Source organism: Myxocyprinus asiaticus, chromosome 9 (assembly GCF_019703515.2).
Source record: "Myxocyprinus asiaticus isolate MX2 ecotype Aquarium Trade chromosome 9, UBuf_Myxa_2, whole genome shotgun sequence".
Lineage (NCBI taxonomy): Eukaryota > Metazoa > Chordata > Actinopteri > Cypriniformes > Catostomidae > Myxocyprinus > Myxocyprinus asiaticus.
Window position 1 is genome coordinate 5,483,818 of NC_059352.1, and position 18,586 is coordinate 5,502,403.

At 39.1% G+C, this 18,586-nt stretch overlaps 1 protein-coding gene across 2 annotated transcripts in view; it reads left to right on the forward strand.

Annotated features, from left to right (window-relative positions):
- LOC127446297 (guanine nucleotide-binding protein G(i) subunit alpha-2-like) overlaps positions 1-18,586 on the forward strand; it is a 108,077-nt gene that overhangs the window by 62,220 nt on the left and 27,271 nt on the right. For both annotated transcript variants that reach the window (XM_051707103.1, XM_051707104.1), the window contains exon 2: positions 10,495-10,537. In XM_051707103.1, the coding sequence (XP_051563063.1) occupies positions 10,495-10,537 (43 nt within the window). The remainder of the gene's footprint in view (positions 1-10,494; positions 10,538-18,586) is intronic.

The following is an 18,586-nucleotide window of genomic DNA, read 5'->3' on the forward strand; positions in this document are numbered from 1 at the left end:
CAACCAGTCTCTTTGCCTCTCTCTCTCTTTTGCTTATCTTTCCACTTATTTCATTTTTATAACCTCGCACAGCACTAACAAAACAGTGCCATACTTTTACAATGAATATGCTACCATTGTAATGCCACATTTTTGGACATAAGCCATAGTAGAACTATGGTATTCTTTGAAGTACTTTTTATTACCATATAAATACCATGATACATTATAAAAGATTGAGTTATCTCTAACCTAAAGTTATGCCCTAAAGTGAATAGGGATGCTTGCCTTAGGGTTGAAACATACTCTACGCAAGTATGTGAACACAGACGCTTCAAGTGGCAGAAGCTCGATTTCATGAGTTAATGCATTTTCAAAGTGTTCCAGTTCAGTGTTGCCACTAAGTGTGGTGAGAGTGTGAACTGTCCACTTCTGCGGTAAGTTTTCTCATGGTTGAGCAACATTTTGAAGAGAATATTGCTGAGCAAGTAAGTTAAAGTCAATATATTTATAGCAGCTTACCAGAAAAATAACACATTCAGTTTAATGGCACAAACTTTTAAAGGTAACTCTAATGCCCCCTTGAGTACTGAGGTTTAATACTTTCACAGTTGTAAGAACGCATGTTAAGCATGTTCAATTGGACCATGTGTTGGCAAAGCGTTGGCCAAGCGTTTGCATCTGCATACGTGTACTTGTGTAAAGTTACGTTTCTGGCCTAATAAAGCACTAATAAACTATTTTAAGTTCTTGTTTAATTGGATGTTATTCACTTTTGAATATGTATTTTTTCATGTCTGTGACCACCTGAGCTAATTCTCAATTTGTCATCTGCTCCGCAAAGCCACACTAAATTAATAAGCTTAAAAACATTTAGTGTTAATTTATAGGTCCGGTGTGCATTAAAACACTCCCTTTTGTCTCCAATTACACGGTTTTACTCTCTGCGTGCCGTGGATTGTGAATAAACAATTATTGTTATTCTCTTGGTCTCTTTAGGATCAATTATTGCCTCTCTCTCGTGTGGCCATTAGTATGTATTATTATGGTATAGCAGAGCTCTGGGGACGGTATGGAACCCTGTGTTGTCTCTTGGGTGTCTGTACTGGGAGGTAAATGTTTAGGTGCTCTATTTTTGTTGCTCTTTTACTAAGGCAGTATTTTTCTTAGTACAAAGTACAGTGGACAATATTGAAGTACAGTCATACTGTAGGAGGTCAAAGGTAACTAATAAAAGTAAATTATTAATCCACATGAAACACAAGACAACTGGTCACATAGCTCACACTTGGGCAAAAATGAAACACTTTAAAAACCTAAAGAAAATCTATTTATTTTATTTAAATTTGATTTAATTATGATTTACAGGCTTTCCACAGTCATAGAAAACCTGGAAATATCAGGGAATATTAAGCTAAATTTACACAGCTCAACAATATGTGACAATGTTGATTATCACAAAACATTATTTAGACTCGCCCCTTTTTTATTAATAAAAGCTGTTACAGTAAGGCTGTTATTATGGAAGTGAATAGGGCTAGTCCATAAACGCTAAAATGTGCATAGTTTGAAATTTATAACCACAAGATGTAAACATTACACATGTTAACATGATTTTAGTGTTAAAATTGCATGCTAATCTTATCTGTGTAAAATGATATCCAATACCAGGATTACAGTTACAGGTAATATTGGAAATAACACATAAGGTTGGTTAGCGATTTAGTAAGCGATTTTATTATACTAAAATCATGTTAACATTTATAATGTTTACTAGGGCTGGGTAAAAATACAGATTTTCCTAGTCATCGTGATCTTAGTTTGAACGATATTGATATTGATTCTTAAATCCCAAGATCGATCTTTCACTCTATGTGGCAACCCTTTATAAAACAAGTAAATATCTCGCATTTGCAACCAGATCTCACGGTGTGCGAATAAAAATGTCTATGATTAGCCACTAGCTGATAAATGTTCAGATTTTATTGCCATGAAAGGGTGTACCTGGTCTGCAACGATGTTTAGGTTGGTGGCACGTGTCAAATTGACATCCACATGAATGGCCGGACCCAGGGTTTCCCAGCAGAACATTGCCCAGAGCATCACACTCCCTCCAGCGGGTTGTTGTCTTCCCATAGTGCATCCTGGTGCCATCACTTACCCAGGTAAACGGCGCACACGCACACAGCCATACATGTTATGTAAAAGAAAATGGGACTCATCGGACCAGGCGACCTTCTTCCACTGCTTCAAGGTCCAGTTGTAGGCACTTTCGACGGTAGACAGGGGTCATGACAGGGGTCATCTTAGCCCTTGCTCATCGATGAGCCTTGGGCGCCCAACACCCTGTCGCCGGTTTGTGGTTTGTCCCTCTTCGGACCACTGTCGGTAGGTACTCGCCACTGCTGACTGGGAGCACCCCACAAGCCTTGCCGTTTCAGAGATGCTCTGACACAGTCGTCTGGTCATAACTATTTGGCCCTTGTCAAAGTCGCTCATGTCTTTACTCCTGCCCATTTTTCCTGCATTCAACACTTGGTTACGAGAACTTTTCATCAGAAAAGTCATCCATTTTTTATGTTAATGTATATTTTTCTAGTTGTTCTCTGCTCTGAAATAATTAATGTGCTAGTAATTGCTCTTTTGTAGAGCCCTTGTGATTACTAATTTGTCATTGAATCATTCTTATGATTCTGTTCTTTTCAATATATTAGTTGAAACAGTTCACAAATTAGTCTAAATGATTCATTATCCAATTGGTCAAAATGAAGTTTAGAAATGCCTAGAAAGGTCATGGATAAGTAATTTAAATTATTTGGTCAAAAAGGGTGGCAACTTACATTTTAGATGGTACAAAGGGTCTCATTCACTAACGTTGCCTTTGCAAGCACCACATAATGTACTCCAATGCATATAAAACATGTTTAAAACATTATTCTGTATCTAGTGTTGGAGAAGGTTTGTTTCAAGCAATATAATCTGATAACTGGGGCGCCTGGGTAGCTCAGCGAGTAAATACGCTGACTACCACCCCTGGAGTTTCGAGTTCGAATCCCAGGGCATGCTGAGGGACTCCAGCCAGGTCTCCTAAGCAACCAAATTGGCCCGGTTGCTAGGGAGGGTAGAGTCACATGGGGTAACCTCCTCGTGGTCGCTATAATGTGGTTCGGTCTCAGTGGGGCGCGTGGTGAATTGTGCATGGATGCCTTGGTGATTGAGTGAAGCCTCCACATGCGCTATGTCTCCGCGGTAACGCGCTCAAGCCACGTGATAAGATGCACGGGTTAATGGTCTCAGACACGGAGGCAACCAAGATTTGTCCTCCGCCACCCGGATTGAGGTGAGTCACTACGCCACAGTGATGACTTAGAGCGCATTGGGAATTGGGCATTCCAAATTGGGGAGAAAAAAATATATATACATTTGTGCTCAAAAGTTTGCATACCCTGGCAGAAATTGTGAAATTTTGACATTTGATTTTGAAAATACACTATATTGCCAAAAGTATTCGCTCATCTGCCTTTAGACACATATGAACTTAAGTGACATCCCATTCTTAATCCATAGGGTTTAATATGACGTCGACCCACCCTTTGCAGCTATAACAGCTTCAACTCTTCTGGGAAGGCTTTCCACAAGGTTTAGGAGTGTGTTTATGGGAATTTTTGACCATTCTTCCAGAAGCGCATTTGTGAGGTCAGACACTGATGTTGGACGAGAAGGCCTGGCTCGCAGTCTTCGCTCTAATTCATCCCAAAGGTGCTCTATCGGGTTGAGGTCAGGACTTTGTGCAGGCCAGTCAAGTTCTTCCACACCAAACTCGCTCATCCATGTCTTTATGGACCTTGCTTTGTGCACTGGTGCGCAGTCATGTTGGAACAGGAAGGGGCCATCCCCAAACTGTTCCCACAAAGTTGGGAGCATGGAATTGTCCAAAATCTCTTGGTATGCTGAAGCATTCAGATTTCCTTTCACTGGAACTAAGGAGCCAAGCCCAGCTCCTGAAAAACAACCCCACACCATAATCCCCCCTCCACCAAACTTCACAATTGGCACAATGCAGTCAGACAAGTACCGTTCTCCTGGCAACCGCCAAACCCAGACTCGTCCATCAGATTGCCAGATGGAGAAGCGTGATTCGTCACTCCAGAGAACGCGTCTCCACTGCTCTAGAGTCCAGTGGCGGCGTGCTTTACACCACTGCATCCGACGCTTTGCATTGCACTTGGTGATGTATGGCTTGGATGCAGCTGCTCGGCCATGGAAACCCATTCCATGAAGCTCTCTACGCACTGTTCTTGAGCTAATCTGAAGGCCACATGAACTTTGAAGGTCTGTAGTGATTGACTCTGCAGAAAGTTGGCGACCTCTGCGCACTATGCGCCTCAGCATCCGCTGACCCCGCTCTGTCATTTTACGTGGCCTACCACTTCGTGGCTGAGTTGCTGTCATTCCCAATCGCTTCCACTTTGTTATAATACCACTGACAGTTGACTGTGGAATATTTAGTAGCGAGGAAATTTCACGACTGGACTTGTTGCACAGGTGGCATCCTATCACAGTACCACGCTGGAATTCACTGAGCTCCTGAGAGTGGCCCATTCTTTCACAAATGTTTGTAGAAGCAGTCTGCATGCCTAGGTGCTTCATTTTATACACCTGTGGGCATGGAAGTGATTGGAACACCTGAATTCAATTATTTGGATGGGTGAGCGAATACTTTTGGCAATATAGTGTATGACTGATCATGCAAAAAATCTGTCTTTTATTTAAGGATAGTGATCATATGAAGCCATTTATTATCACATAGTTGTTTGGCTGCTTTTTAAATCATAATGGTAACAGAAATCACCCAAATGGCCCTGATCAAAAGTTTACATACCCTTGAATGTTTGGCCTTGTTACAGACACACAAGGTAACACACAAAGGTTTAAATGGCAATTAAAGGTTAATTTCCCACACCTGTGGCTTTTAAAATTGCAATTAGTGTCTGTGTATAAATAGTCAATGAGTTTGTTAGCTCTCACGTGGATGCACTGAGCAGGCTAGATACTGAGCCATGGGGAGCAGAAAAGAACTGTCAAAAGACCAGCGTAACAAGGTAATGGAACTTTATAAAGATGGAAAAGGATATAAAAAGATATCCAAAGCCTTGAAAATGCCAGTCAGTACTGTTCAATCACTTAAGAAGTGGAAAATTCAGGGATCTCTTGATACCAAGCCAAGGTCAGGTAGACCAAGAAAGATTTCAGCCACAACTGCCAGAGGAATTGTTCGGGATACAAAGAAAAACCCACAGGTAACCTCAGGAGAAATACAGGCTGTTTTGGAAAAAGACGGTGTGGTTGTTTCAAGGAGCACGGGTTTCAAGGGTAAACTTTTGATCAGGGCCATTTGGGTGATTTCTGTTATCGTTATGATTTAAAAAGGAGCCATACAACTATGTGATAATAAATGGCTTCATTGATCACTATCCTTAAAAGACAGTTTTTTTGCATGATCAGTCATATTTTCAAAATCAATGCCAAAATTTCACAATTCCTGCCAGGGTATGCAAACTTTTGAGCACAACTGTATATAAACACACTACTGGTCAAAAGTTTTGAAACACTTGACTGAAATGTTTCTCATGATCTTAAAAAAATTTTTTATCTGAAGGTGTATGCTTGAATGTTTGAAATTAGTTTTGTAGACAAAAATATAATTGTGCCACCATATTAATTTATTTCATTATAAAACTAAAATGTAATAAATTTTTTTTTTTTTTTTTTTTAAAGTGATGACTTAAAGAAATAATAAAGAAAAGAAGCGAATAAGTGCCCAGCATAGATGGGAACTCCTTCAATACTGTTTAAAAAGCATCCCAGGGTGATACCTCAAGAAGTTGGTTGAGAAAATGTCAAGAGTACATGTCTGCAAATTCTAGGCAAAGGGTGACTACTTTGAAGATGCTAAAATATAACACATGTGCAGCCTTTCAGGTTATGTCGATATAGTTTTACTCGTTTTACAGTGGATTTAGATACTTGTCTACCTGTTTCCTCCAGCATCTTCACAAGGTTCTTTGCTGTTGTTCTGGGATTGATTTGCACTTTTCGCGCCAAACTATATTTTGATTTATTTTGGATTTTGTTTAGTCACAACATAATTCCCATAGTTCCATTTATGTTATTTCCATAGTTTTGATGACTTTACAATTATTCAAAAAAAAAAACAAAAAAAAAAATACAAATTATAATAAAGAATGAGTAAGTGTTTCAAAACTTTTGACTGGTTGTGTGTGTGTCAGAATCAGAATGAGCTTTATTGCCAAGTATGCTTAGACATAAAGGAATTTGTCTTGGTGACAGGAGCTTCCAGTTCACAACAATACAAAAACAGCAACAAGACTTAACAAATTATTAAAATTGAATAAAAAGTAGATACATATTGAAAAGAAAAAAAAAATATAGAATACACAATAGACTATATATATATATATATATATATATATATATATATATATATATATATATATACACACACACACACACACGTATATACGTACATACATTTATACATATGTACATACATATACACATATACAGACATATACACATATATATACACATACACATATATTAATATATATACGTACATACATACATACATACACATACGTAGTGCAAATCTAAATACAATTCGGTTATGTACAGTGCAAGAGAATGTAATGGCAGAAGAGGTAGAATGTGTTGGATAATATAAAAAGACTAAGCTGTGTATTGCACATTAATTATTGCTCAAAGGTGCAGTTTAAAACTGTTCATGAGATGGATAGCCTGGGGGAAAAAACTGTTCCTGTGCCTGACGGTTCTGGTGCTCAGAGCTCTGAAGCGTTGGCCAGAAGGCAACAGTTCAAAAAGGGAGTGAGCAGGTTGAGTGGGGTCCAGAGTGAGTTTTCCAGGCTTGTTCCTTGAAGGGGGGGCAAGGGGCAACCAGTAATCCTCTCAGCAGTCCGAACTGTCCATTGTAGTCTTCTGATGTCTGATTTCGTAGCTGAACCAAACCAGACAGTTATTGAAGTGCAGAGGACAGACTTAGTGACCGCTGAGTAGAACTGTATCAGCAGCGCCTGTGGCAGGTTGAACTTCCTCAACTGGCGAAGGAAGTACAACCTCTGCTGGGCCTTTTCCGCAATGGAGTCAATGTGGGTCTCCCACTTCAGGTCCTGTGAGATGGTAGTGCCCAGGAACCTGAATTAGTCCACTGCTGCCACAGTGCTGTTTAGAATGGTGAGGGGGGACAGTGTTGGGGGGTTCCTCCTAAAGTTCACAGTCATTTCCACCGTTTTGAGCGTGTTCAGCTCAAGGTTGTTTTGACTGCGCCAGACAGCCAGCTGTTTAACCTCCCTTCTGTATGCAGACTCATCGTCATCTCGGATGAGGCCGATGACAGTGGTGTCATCTGCAAACTTCAGGAGCTTGACAGAGGGATCCTTGGCGATGCAGTCGATGGTGTAGAGGGAGAAGAGTAGTGGGGAGAGCACACATCCCTGGGGGCACCAGTGCTGATTGTACATGTGCTGGAGGTGAATTTCCCCTGTCTCACAAGCTGCTGCCTGTCTGTCAGAAAGCTGGTAATCCACTGACAGATAGACATGGGAACAGAGAGCTGGTGTAGTTTAGTCTGGAGAATAGCTGGGATGATGGTGTTGAAAGCCGAACTGAAGTCCACAAAAAGGATCCTTGCATATGTCCCTGGTCTGTCCAGATGTTGCAGGATATGATGCAATCCCATGTTGACTGCATCATCCACAGACCTGTTTGCTCAATAAGCAAATTGAAGGGGATCTAGAAAGGGTCCAGTGATGTCCTTTAGGTGGGCCAACACCAGTCTCTCAAATGACTTCATGACCACAGACGTCAGGGCGACAGGTCTGTAGTCATTAAGTCCTGTGATTTTTGGTTTCTTTGGGATGGGGATGATAGTGGAATGTTTGAAGCAGCATGGGACTTACAACTGCTCCAGTGATCTATTGAAGATCTGTGTGAAGATGGGGGCCAGCTGGTTAGCACAGGATCAAAGACATGCAGGTGAAACGCCATCTGGGCCCTGCGCTTTCCTTATCCTTTGTTTTCGAAAGACGTGGCTCACATCATCTTCACAGATCTTAAGTGCAGTTTGAGTAGCAGGAGGGGGGAGGAGGGGGGTTGCAGGAGGTGTTGGAGTTTGTATGAAGTGAAGGTCAGAGTGGGTGTGGGGTGTGAGATTGGGCCTGTCAAATCTGCAGTAGAACACATTCAGGTCGTCAGCCAGTTGTTGGTCCACCACAGGGTTGGGGGTAGGAGTCCTGTAATTCGTAAGTTGTTTCATGCCACTCCACAATGATGCAGGGTTGTTAGCTGAAAACCTGTTTTTCAGCTTCTCAGAGTATCTTCTTTTAGCCACTCTGATTCCCTTATTCAGTGTGTTCTTGGCCTGATTGTACAAGACTTTATCCCCAACTCTGTAAGCGTCCTCTTTGGCCTGACGAAGCTGCCTGAGTTCCGCTGTAAACCATGGTTTGTCGTTGTTAAATGTTAAATAAGTCCTAGTAGGAATGCACATATCCTCACAGAAACTGATATATGATGTAACCGTATCTGTGAGCTCATCCAGGTCTGTGGCTGCAGCCTCAAAAACACTCCAATCAGTGCAGTCAATGCAGGCTTGTAGTTCCCGCTCTGCTTCGTTGGTCCATAACTTTACAGTCCTTACTACAGGCTTAGCAGATTTTAATTTTTGTCTGTAGGTTGGAAGAAGATGAACCAGACAGTGATCAGAGAGTCCCAAAGCTGCTCTAGGAACAGAGCGATATGCATCCTTTATTGTTTTGTAGCAGTGATCCAGTACATTTCTGTCTCTGGTTGGGCATGTAATGTGCTGTGTGTATTTGGGCAGTTCATGTGTGAGATTTGCTTTTTTAAAATCCCCAAGAATAATAATAACGGAGTCCGGGTATTGTTGTTTATATATATATATATATATAATAATCTGATAACATCTTTGTACTCTTAACTTTTTTTAATTATTTTTTTACTACACCTAAAGCCTTTTAACATCATTTGATGTATTTCCTCTCCCTTGAGTGTAACTTTTTGTTCTCTCAGCATAAGATACTGAAGAGAACTAAACTGTGTTTTAGGACTACGACAGAAAATGTTCATTACTTTGTGCAGGAATAATCAAGAACATTGGTTTATGTTCCCTGACCTTTTCCATATACAACTGTGAACTTGTGAGTGTACACAAGCTGCCAAATATCCCCCTATCTCAGAACATCAGGCTTCCATACAGTGGAAAAACTAGCAGAGAGCCACGGCCAGGTTACATCAACAAAAAGCCCAGTTCTGACAGCAGATGCTTTTGCAAAGCTACAGTGAGCGGCAGAGCCTTCAGCAGATACACACACTGCCTCGGCCCTTCAGAAATGATATATCGCACGCAGAATATTTCAGAACACCTTTGCTGGTTGCTTTCAGGCAGAGAGACCTTATTCATGACAAGATCATAGACGTGAATATATATGAGGCACATAAGGCCATCACCCCTCATTTCAGAATTCAGTCCCTGAAACTCAGTAAACTCAGTTTAGTCAATGTCTTTTGCCTTTGAGGTCATCTAAATGTTAGTTTACTCCTAAATGGTGAGAATTCACTTTTTTAGCAGATGTTCACATTTAAAAAAATATACAGTACAATCTTTCTTGTCTTTCCTTTCAGTATCTAGTAGGGCTGCACACTTAATCGAGTAAATAATCAGCTTGAATTTAATTAAATTTAGGTCAAGTCCTGTTGTTAAATTTTTGTGACTAAAGTTTTTTTTATTTTTTTTATTTTATTTGCAGCTGTTGAGCATTGTAACGTGTCACATGTATTATATACTGTTGCTCACTTTCTGTATATTTTTTTATTCAATATGTTTTTTTTCATGCTCCCAAAGAGTAAATCCAATATAAAGTTGGCACTGTTTTGATTTACTAATGTATAAAACGGCAATAAAAGAGCCTACATAAAGAATATTGCATGCAGATGCCCCACACAAAATGGGTATTTTAATATAGAGATGCACTGATGTAGCCGCCAAACATTGGTATTGTCGAGACATGGAGAATAAAGTTGTTGTTGTTGTTATTATTATTATTACATTTTTAAACAAGTGAGCATTAATAAAATAAAGAACCACCAAACTATCGCTATCAGTATCGGCAGGTACTGGATTCTGGTATCAACACTAATTTTTTATCGGTACATTGCTATTTTATTATAAATTCTATTAATTAGAGTTGTTTGCAATTACGTTATCAAAGAAAATAATCAGCAGTTATTCAATAAATCAACAAATTGTCAAAATCATGCTGCATTAAGTTGTTTAAACCCAAACTTACAACACAGAAACTGTCTATTATGTAACAAGTATTTTGTTGAAAGTTACTTTGTTTAATTTGACTGCTTGCTCTGCATTTTGACTTTCTAATTTATTTATTTTCTCTGCAGGTGCCGGCGAATCAGGGAAGAGCACCATTGTCAAACAGATGAAGTGAGTAGGAAAATCATTCTTGTTGAATACACTCACCGTCCACTTTATTAGGTACACCTGTAAACCTACTCTGTGATTATCTAATCAACCAATTGTGTGGCAGCAGTGTAATGTATAAAATAATGCATATATGGGTCAGGAGCTTCAGTTAATGTTCACATCAACCATCAGAATGGGGAAAAAATGTGATCTCAGTGATTTAGACAGTGGGATGATTGATGGTGCAAGACGGTCCGGTTTGAGTATTTCTGTAACTGCTGATTGGCTGGGGATTTTCACACGCAACAGTCTCAAGAGTGTAAAGAGAATGGTGCGGAAAATACAAAACGTCCAGCGAGCGGCAGTTCTGTGGGCGAAAACGCCTTGTTGATGTGAGAGGTCAGAGGAGAATGACCAGACTAGTTTGAGCTGACAGAAACCACAATCTGTCGGTGGATCAACAGCTTTCTGACAGAAAGGCAGCAACTAGTGAGACTGGGGAAACTCACATCCACGACCCTCACTATTAGCACTGGTGCTGCTCAGGGATGCGTTCTCTCTCCACTGCTCTTTTCCCTGTACAAGAATGACTGCACTGCAAAGGACCCCTCTTTCAAGCTCCTGAAGTTTGCAGACGACACCACAGTCATTGGCCTCATCCGTGACGGTGACAAGTCTGCATACAGACGGGAGGTTGAACAGCTGGCTGTCTGGTGCGGTCACAACAACCTTGAGCTGAACACGCTCAAAACAGTAGAGATGGTAGTGGACTTCAGGAGTAATGCCCCTTCATATCCCCCCCATCACCATCCTGAACAGCACTGTGGCAGCAGTGGAGTCATTCAGGTTCCAGGGCTCTACCATCTCTCAGGACCTGAAGTGGGACACCCACATAGACTCCATTGTGAAGAAGGCTCAGCAGAGGTTGTACTTCCTTTGCCAGCTGAGGAAGTTCAACCAGTCGCTGGAGCTGCTGACTCTGTTCTACTCAGCTGTCATTGAGTCTGTCCTGTGTACATCTATATCTGTCTGGTTTGGTTCAGCCACCAAATCAGACAGAGGGAAACTACAATGGACAGTTAGGATTGCTGAGAGGATTATTGGTACCCCCCTGCCCACCCTCCAAGACTTGTACATCTCCAGAGTGAGGAAACGTGCAGGTAGAATCACTCTGGACCCCACACACACCCTGCCTACTCTCTTTTTGAACTGTTGCCCTCTGGCTGGCACTACAGAGCACTCAGCACCAGGACAACCAGGCACAAGAACGGTTTTTACCCTCAGGCCATTTTTGTCATTAACAATTAAACTGTTTTCAGGACTCCCATAGTGTTATAATGTATAAATATGTCACATACAGTACATATGTAAATTCACTCCTATTTAATTCAGCAACTGTACATACCCCTACCTTGCACATATATTACCACTTGCACACAGACGCCATTCTATGTTATATGTCCTATTTTTTTGTATGTCTATTTATACTCTTACCTTGTTTTATATTCTGTCTCACTGTAATGTTCTGTGCGCACTTGCTTGTTTCTTCTATCACCAAAAAAACTTGAGCTTGAGCACACTTGGCAATAAAGCTCATACTGATTCTGATTCTGAAAGGCTACAGTAACTCAGATAACTGCTCTGTACAGTTGTGGTCAGAAGAATATAATCTCAGAATGCACAACATGTCGAATCTTGAGGCGGATGAGCTACAACAGCAGAAGACCATGTTGGGTTCTACTTCTGACAGCCAAGAACAGACTACTGAGGCTGCAGTGGGTCTACCATTTGTGTACCTCAACAGAAATCCAGATTTGTCAGACCAGGTGGTGTTTTCCAATCGTCTACTGTCCAGTTTTGGTGAGCCTGTGCCTACTGCAGCCTCCGCTTCCTGTTCTAAACTGACAGTAGTGTTACCCGGAAGGGTCTTCTGCTGCTGTAGCCCATCCGCCTCGATGTTCAACGTGTTGTGTGTTCAGAAATGTTTTTCTGCATAGCACTATTGTAATGCGTGTTTATTTGGGTTACTGTCACCTTCCTGTCAGCTTGGACCAGTCTGGCCATTCTCCTCTGACCCCTGTCATTAACAAGCCATTTTCACCCGCAGTTCATTGGAAGTTTTTTGTGTTTCGCACCATTTTCTTTACACTCTAGAGACTGTTGTGTGTGAAAATCCCAGGAGATCATCTGGCACCAGCCCATCTGGCACCAACAATCATGCCACGGTCTAAATCACTGAGATCACATTTTTTCCCCATTTTGATGGTTGATGTGAACATTAACTGAAGCTTCTGACCCATATCTGCATGGTTTTTATACATTACACTGCTGCCACACAATTGGCTGATTAGCTAATTGCATGAATAAGTAGATGAACAGGTGTACCTAATAAAATGGCCTGTGTGTGTGTGTGTGTGTGTCTAATATATATATATATATATATATATATATATATATATATATATATATACACACACACACAGTTGAAGTTAGAAGTTTACATACACTTAGGTTGAAGTCATTAAAACTCATTTTTTAACCACTCACCAGATTTCATATTAGCAAACTATAGTTTTGGCAGTCGTTTAGGACATCATCTTTGTGCATGATAAGAGTCATTTTTCCAACAATTGTTTACAGACAGATTTTTTCACTTTTAATTGACTATATCACAATTCCAGTGGGTCAGAAGTTTACATACACTAAGTTAACTGTGTCTTTAAGCAGCTTGGAAAATTCCATAAAATGATGTCTAGCCTTTAGGCAGTTAGCCAATTAGCTTCTGATAGGCTAATTGGAGTCAATTGTAGGTGTACCTGTGGATGTATTTTAAGGCCTACCTTCAAACTCAGTGCCTCTTTGCTTAACATCATGGGAAAATCAAAAGAAATCAGCCACGACCTCAGAATAAAAACCTTCACAAGACTGGTTCATCCTTGCTAGCAATTTCCAAGTGCCTGAAGGTACCACGTTATCAAGTATAAACACCAGAGGACCACGCAGCCATCATACCGCTCAGGAAGGCGACACATTCTGTCTCCTAGAGATGTATGTAGTTTGGCACGAAAAGTGCAAATCAATCCCAGAACAACAGCAAAGGACCTTGTGAAGATGCTGGAGGAAACAGGTAGAAAAGTATTTATATCCACAGTAAAACGAGTCCTATATCGACATAAACTGAAAGGCTGCACAGCAAGGAAGAAGCCACTGCTCCAAAACTGCCATAAAAAAGCCAGACTACAGTTTGCAAGTGCACATGGGGAGAAAGGCTTGCAAGCCGAAGAACACCATCCCAACCGTGAAGCATGGGGGTGGCAGCATCATGTTGTGGGGGTGCTTTGCTGCAGGAGGGACTGGTGCTCTTCACAGAATAGATGAATCATGAGGAAGGAAAATTATGTGGACATATTGAAGCAACATCTCAAGACATCAGCCAGGAAGTTAAAGCTCGGTCACAAATGGGTCTTCCAAATGGACAATGACCCCAAGCATAACTCCAAAGTTGTGGCAAAATGGCTTAAAGACAACAAAGTCAAGGTATTGGAGTGGCCATTACAAAGCCCTGACCTCAATCTGATAGAAAATTTGTGGGCAGAACTGAAAAAGCGTGTGTGAACAAGGAGGCCTACAAACCTGACTTAGTTACACCAGTTCTGCCTGCAAAAATTCCAGCAACTTATTGTAAGAAGCTTGTGGAAGGCTACCCAAAAGGTTTGATCCAAGTTAAACAATTTAAAGGAAATGCTCCCAAATACTAACAAAGTGTATGTAAACTTCTGATCCACTGGGAATGTGATGAAAGAAATAAAAGCTGAAATAAATAATTCTCTCTACTATTATTCTGACATTTCACATTCTTAAAATAAAGTAGTGATCCTAACTGACCTAAGACAGGGAATGCTTTCTATGAATAAATGTCAGGAATTGGGAAAAAATGTGTTTAAATGTATTTGGCTAAGGTGCATGTAAACTTCTGACTTCAACTTTATATATACACTGGCGGCCAAAGTTTGGAATAATGTACAGATTTTGATCTTATGGAAAGAAATTGGTACTTTTATTCACCAAAGTGGCATTCAACTGATCACAATGTATAGTCAGGACATTAATAACACGAAACATTACTATTACAATTTGATTTTTTTTTTTCAGAACTTCTTAAACTACTTCAAAGAGTTCCCATCAAAAAGTCCTCCATGTGCAGCAATAACTACATTTCCATCCAAGGATTTTTTGCGAAAAAAGTTTTAGCGCATCAAAATAAAGCTGATGGAAACGCAATTTACTGATATAATTTAAGTGTCAACATAATATTTTTCCATTTAACTCTAGCGCATAAACTCTGTCGATACATCAGATGTCGTGAAAAACTGGTTTGGAAACACTTTTTGTCGAGAAAATTGGCATTAACGCAAAAATCTAGTGTCACATGACAGAATTTGCCCCAGTCGTTAGCCTGTGTTAATCATAATGACAGTATACATCCTTGAAAGCCAATTTATTGTACATTATTACGGATTGATCTTAACGGCATATAGATCCGATCACTGCAAAGATGACACTTCCAGGAGTGCCAACACAAATATCTCGTATCATGTACATGGACAAGCGCACAGCGAACAAATGAATGGACACTGTTTGTGATTAATTTAATCGCGGTAGACATCCGTTTATTTATTAAAGTTGCTTTTCCACACTATTCAAAATAATAGACGGCAGTCACGGAATTAGACCAAAATACAAAAAACATCATTTCTGTGCACAAAGTTGTTTAAAATTAAAAATAAATACACAATACTAGGAGAAACGCTTCAGTGTGCTTTTTTGAAACACTAACATGTAGCCCAACTCTATAAAATGATTGCTTAGTTTACTTTTGAAAAACATGTCCGCACAATTCCCTGTATTAAATAAATTACCAAACGAAAAAAGCATTACATTTAAAAAAATAAATAATTACCAAACGAAAAAAATTATATTTTTAGACCTATATATGCCTTTTCTTTACACAAACTTAAATTAGCTTTACTCTGTTCTGTAGACGAATAAAGTCGGCTGAATTAGGCTGCATTCTCAGAATGTTGTGCACTTTTTTCAAGACTATAAACTATCAGAACTATTTGTCCAATGCTGAGTTCACTTTCAGAAAACAAGCTTTTGAACATTTTAAAACGTTTAAATATTTAAAATCTAACCCTCTTTACCTCAGATCGCATTTGCTGAGCTTCTTCAGAAAATGTAAATTGCATTATTACGCTAAAATTAATTTTAGATGATAATCAAGTTCAGTTGGTCGTTAAAAGCTGCTGGACAAATATGTGGGATATAATACAGTTGAGATGGCAATCCTTAGATTAGTTGATTGTTCAAAATAGCCTATTGAATATCAGGAATGTATCATGAACACTGATGTTACACCGCATCAAAAAAATTTTAATAGCTGTGCACACAACATATACACATCGATGGATGGTCCTTGTACTAAGACTGAAAGTTTCCCCAACTACTTGGTGCAGGTTGCCAGCTTGAACAGGGTCATGATGATTCGCTTTCGGGTCGGAACCAGTAGGCGCAACATCAGGAGGACCAATATTACAGTTCTATCAGAAGGGCAACTGTTCCCTTTTGATTGCAATTCCTCCTCTTCTGATTGCTTTTATTTGTGAAATTAAAATGACAGTAAGCTGGATAATTTCAATGAATTGTCTCAATACTCTTCCCCATTTTACGAAAACTAAGGAGGAAAAAAATTAGGGACATCTGGGAGGCGAATTAGTGATAAACACATTTCTGTATGGAAACGGCTTAAGAGCAGATTTATTTTGAGCTAAACCAAAACTTATGCGACAGTGTTTTTTTTTAGGCATGATGTCATCTCGCACACCATTTTTATCGATAAAAGGCCATTTGAATGGAAACAGGCAAGAAGACGGCAAATTTCGCAAAACATTTTTTTATGCATTTTCACTTTGTTGATAACAAAATAGCGTGAAAAGTGGATGGAAACTAGGCTAATGACAGCTTTGCAGATCCTTGGCATTCTAGCTGTCAGTTTGTCCAGATACTCAGGTGACATTTCACCCCACACTTCCTGTAGCACTTGCCATAGATGTGTCTGTCTTGTCGGGCACTTCACACGCACCTTACAGTCTAGCTGATCCCACAAAAGCTCAATGGGTTTAAGATCCATAACACTCTTTTCCAATTATCTGTTGTCCAATGTCTGTGTTTCTTTGCCCACTCTAACCTTTTCTTTTTGATTTTCTGTTTCAAAAGTGGCTTTTTCTTTGCAATTCTTCCCATAAGTCCTGCACCCCTGAGTCTTCTCTTTACTGTTGTACATGAAACTGGTGTTGAGTGTGTAGAATTCAATGAAGCTGTCAGCTGAGGACATGTGAGGCGTCTATTTCTCAAACTAGAGACTCTGATGTACTTATCCTCTGGTTTAGTTGTATCTGGTCTTCCACATCTCTTTCTGTTCTTGTTAGAGCCAGTTGTCCTTTATCTTTGAAGACTGTAGTGTACACCTTTGTATGAAATCTTCAGTTTTTTGGCAATGTCAAGCATTGTATAGCCTTCATTCCTCAAAACAATGATTGACTGATGAGTTTCTAGAGAAAGCTGTTTTTTTTTTGTTGCCATTTTTGACCTAATATTGACCTCAAGACATGCCAGTCTATTGCATACTGTGGCAACTCAAAAACAAACACAAATTCAATGTTAAGCTTCATTTAACAAACCAAATAGCTTTCAACTGTGTTTGATATAATGGCAAGTGATTTTCTAGTACCAAATTAGCAGTTTAGCATGAATACTCAAGGATAAGGTGTTGGAGTGATGGTTGCTGCCTAGATTTGATCAAAAATGACTTTTTTCAAATAGTGATGGTGTTGTTTTTTACATCAGTAATGTCCTGACTATACTTTGTGATCAGTTGAATGCCACTTTGGTGAATTAAAGAACCAATTTCCTTTCAACACAGAAAAATCTGTATATTATTCTAAACTTTTGGCCGCCAGTGTATATATATTCAGGGAATTATGGATATATAACAACGCAGAACACACACAAAAAAAATAACATACAACTGAAATACTGAATATTTGTTTTGTTTTTACAACTGAATAATTCAAAAGCAAACAGTCACAAACTCCTCTTCAACAGCACAAGCTTAACAAGAACTTTCAGAAAATAGAACAGCTAATTTGCTAAGTGTGCATCTATGCATGCTTTTTGACATTTTCTCACGTATAGGAAAGGAATTACATATATCTGTAATTTAGTTTCACTAGTTAAAATGCTAATTCTTTATATCGGCAATGGAATTAGTTGTAAGTGTAAATGCTTATTTTTTATTTAAGTAATTAGGTTTGCACTAGTAAAAACGTGAATTATCAAAACAAGACATCATTATTTGCAGAAATACACATTCTTAATATCAAAAATGGAATTTCAACTAGAATTTTTATTTTATTTTTTATATATAATATATATCTTTAACTGCCTTTTCACTAGTTGAATATCTCAATAAGTCATTCACTCCTGTTCAAAACACAATCAGATATTTTTGATTTATTCGTACTACTTGGAATTCCAAATACACGTCAAACACATCAGCTTACTAACCAATGTAACTGATGTACTACTTGTAAAATGAATATATTTTTTAATATCAAACATTTTTACTACTAAAATGTGAATTTGTGATACCAACAATTTAATTGCAACTAGTGAAAATGCAAATTTTTGATATTTGAAGTTTGTTTTATACTAGTGTCATTGTTAATTTCTAATATCTATAAACAAATTTCAGATATCATTAAATTGAAGCGTAAAGATATGTTAAAAGGTATTATTACTAGTTTCACGTTACAGATATTTACATTGCAACTTGTAAAAACCAAATTCCAGATAGCTAAAATGAGCATTTCACTAGTAGTAATTATATTGCTGATCTCAAGAATTAGCATTTTAACTAGTGAAAATAGGAAATTGTAGATATCTATAATTCATGTCCTGCACGTTTATATGTTAAAAGTGCTTGTGATACGCAAGGGATTGTGTGCAATA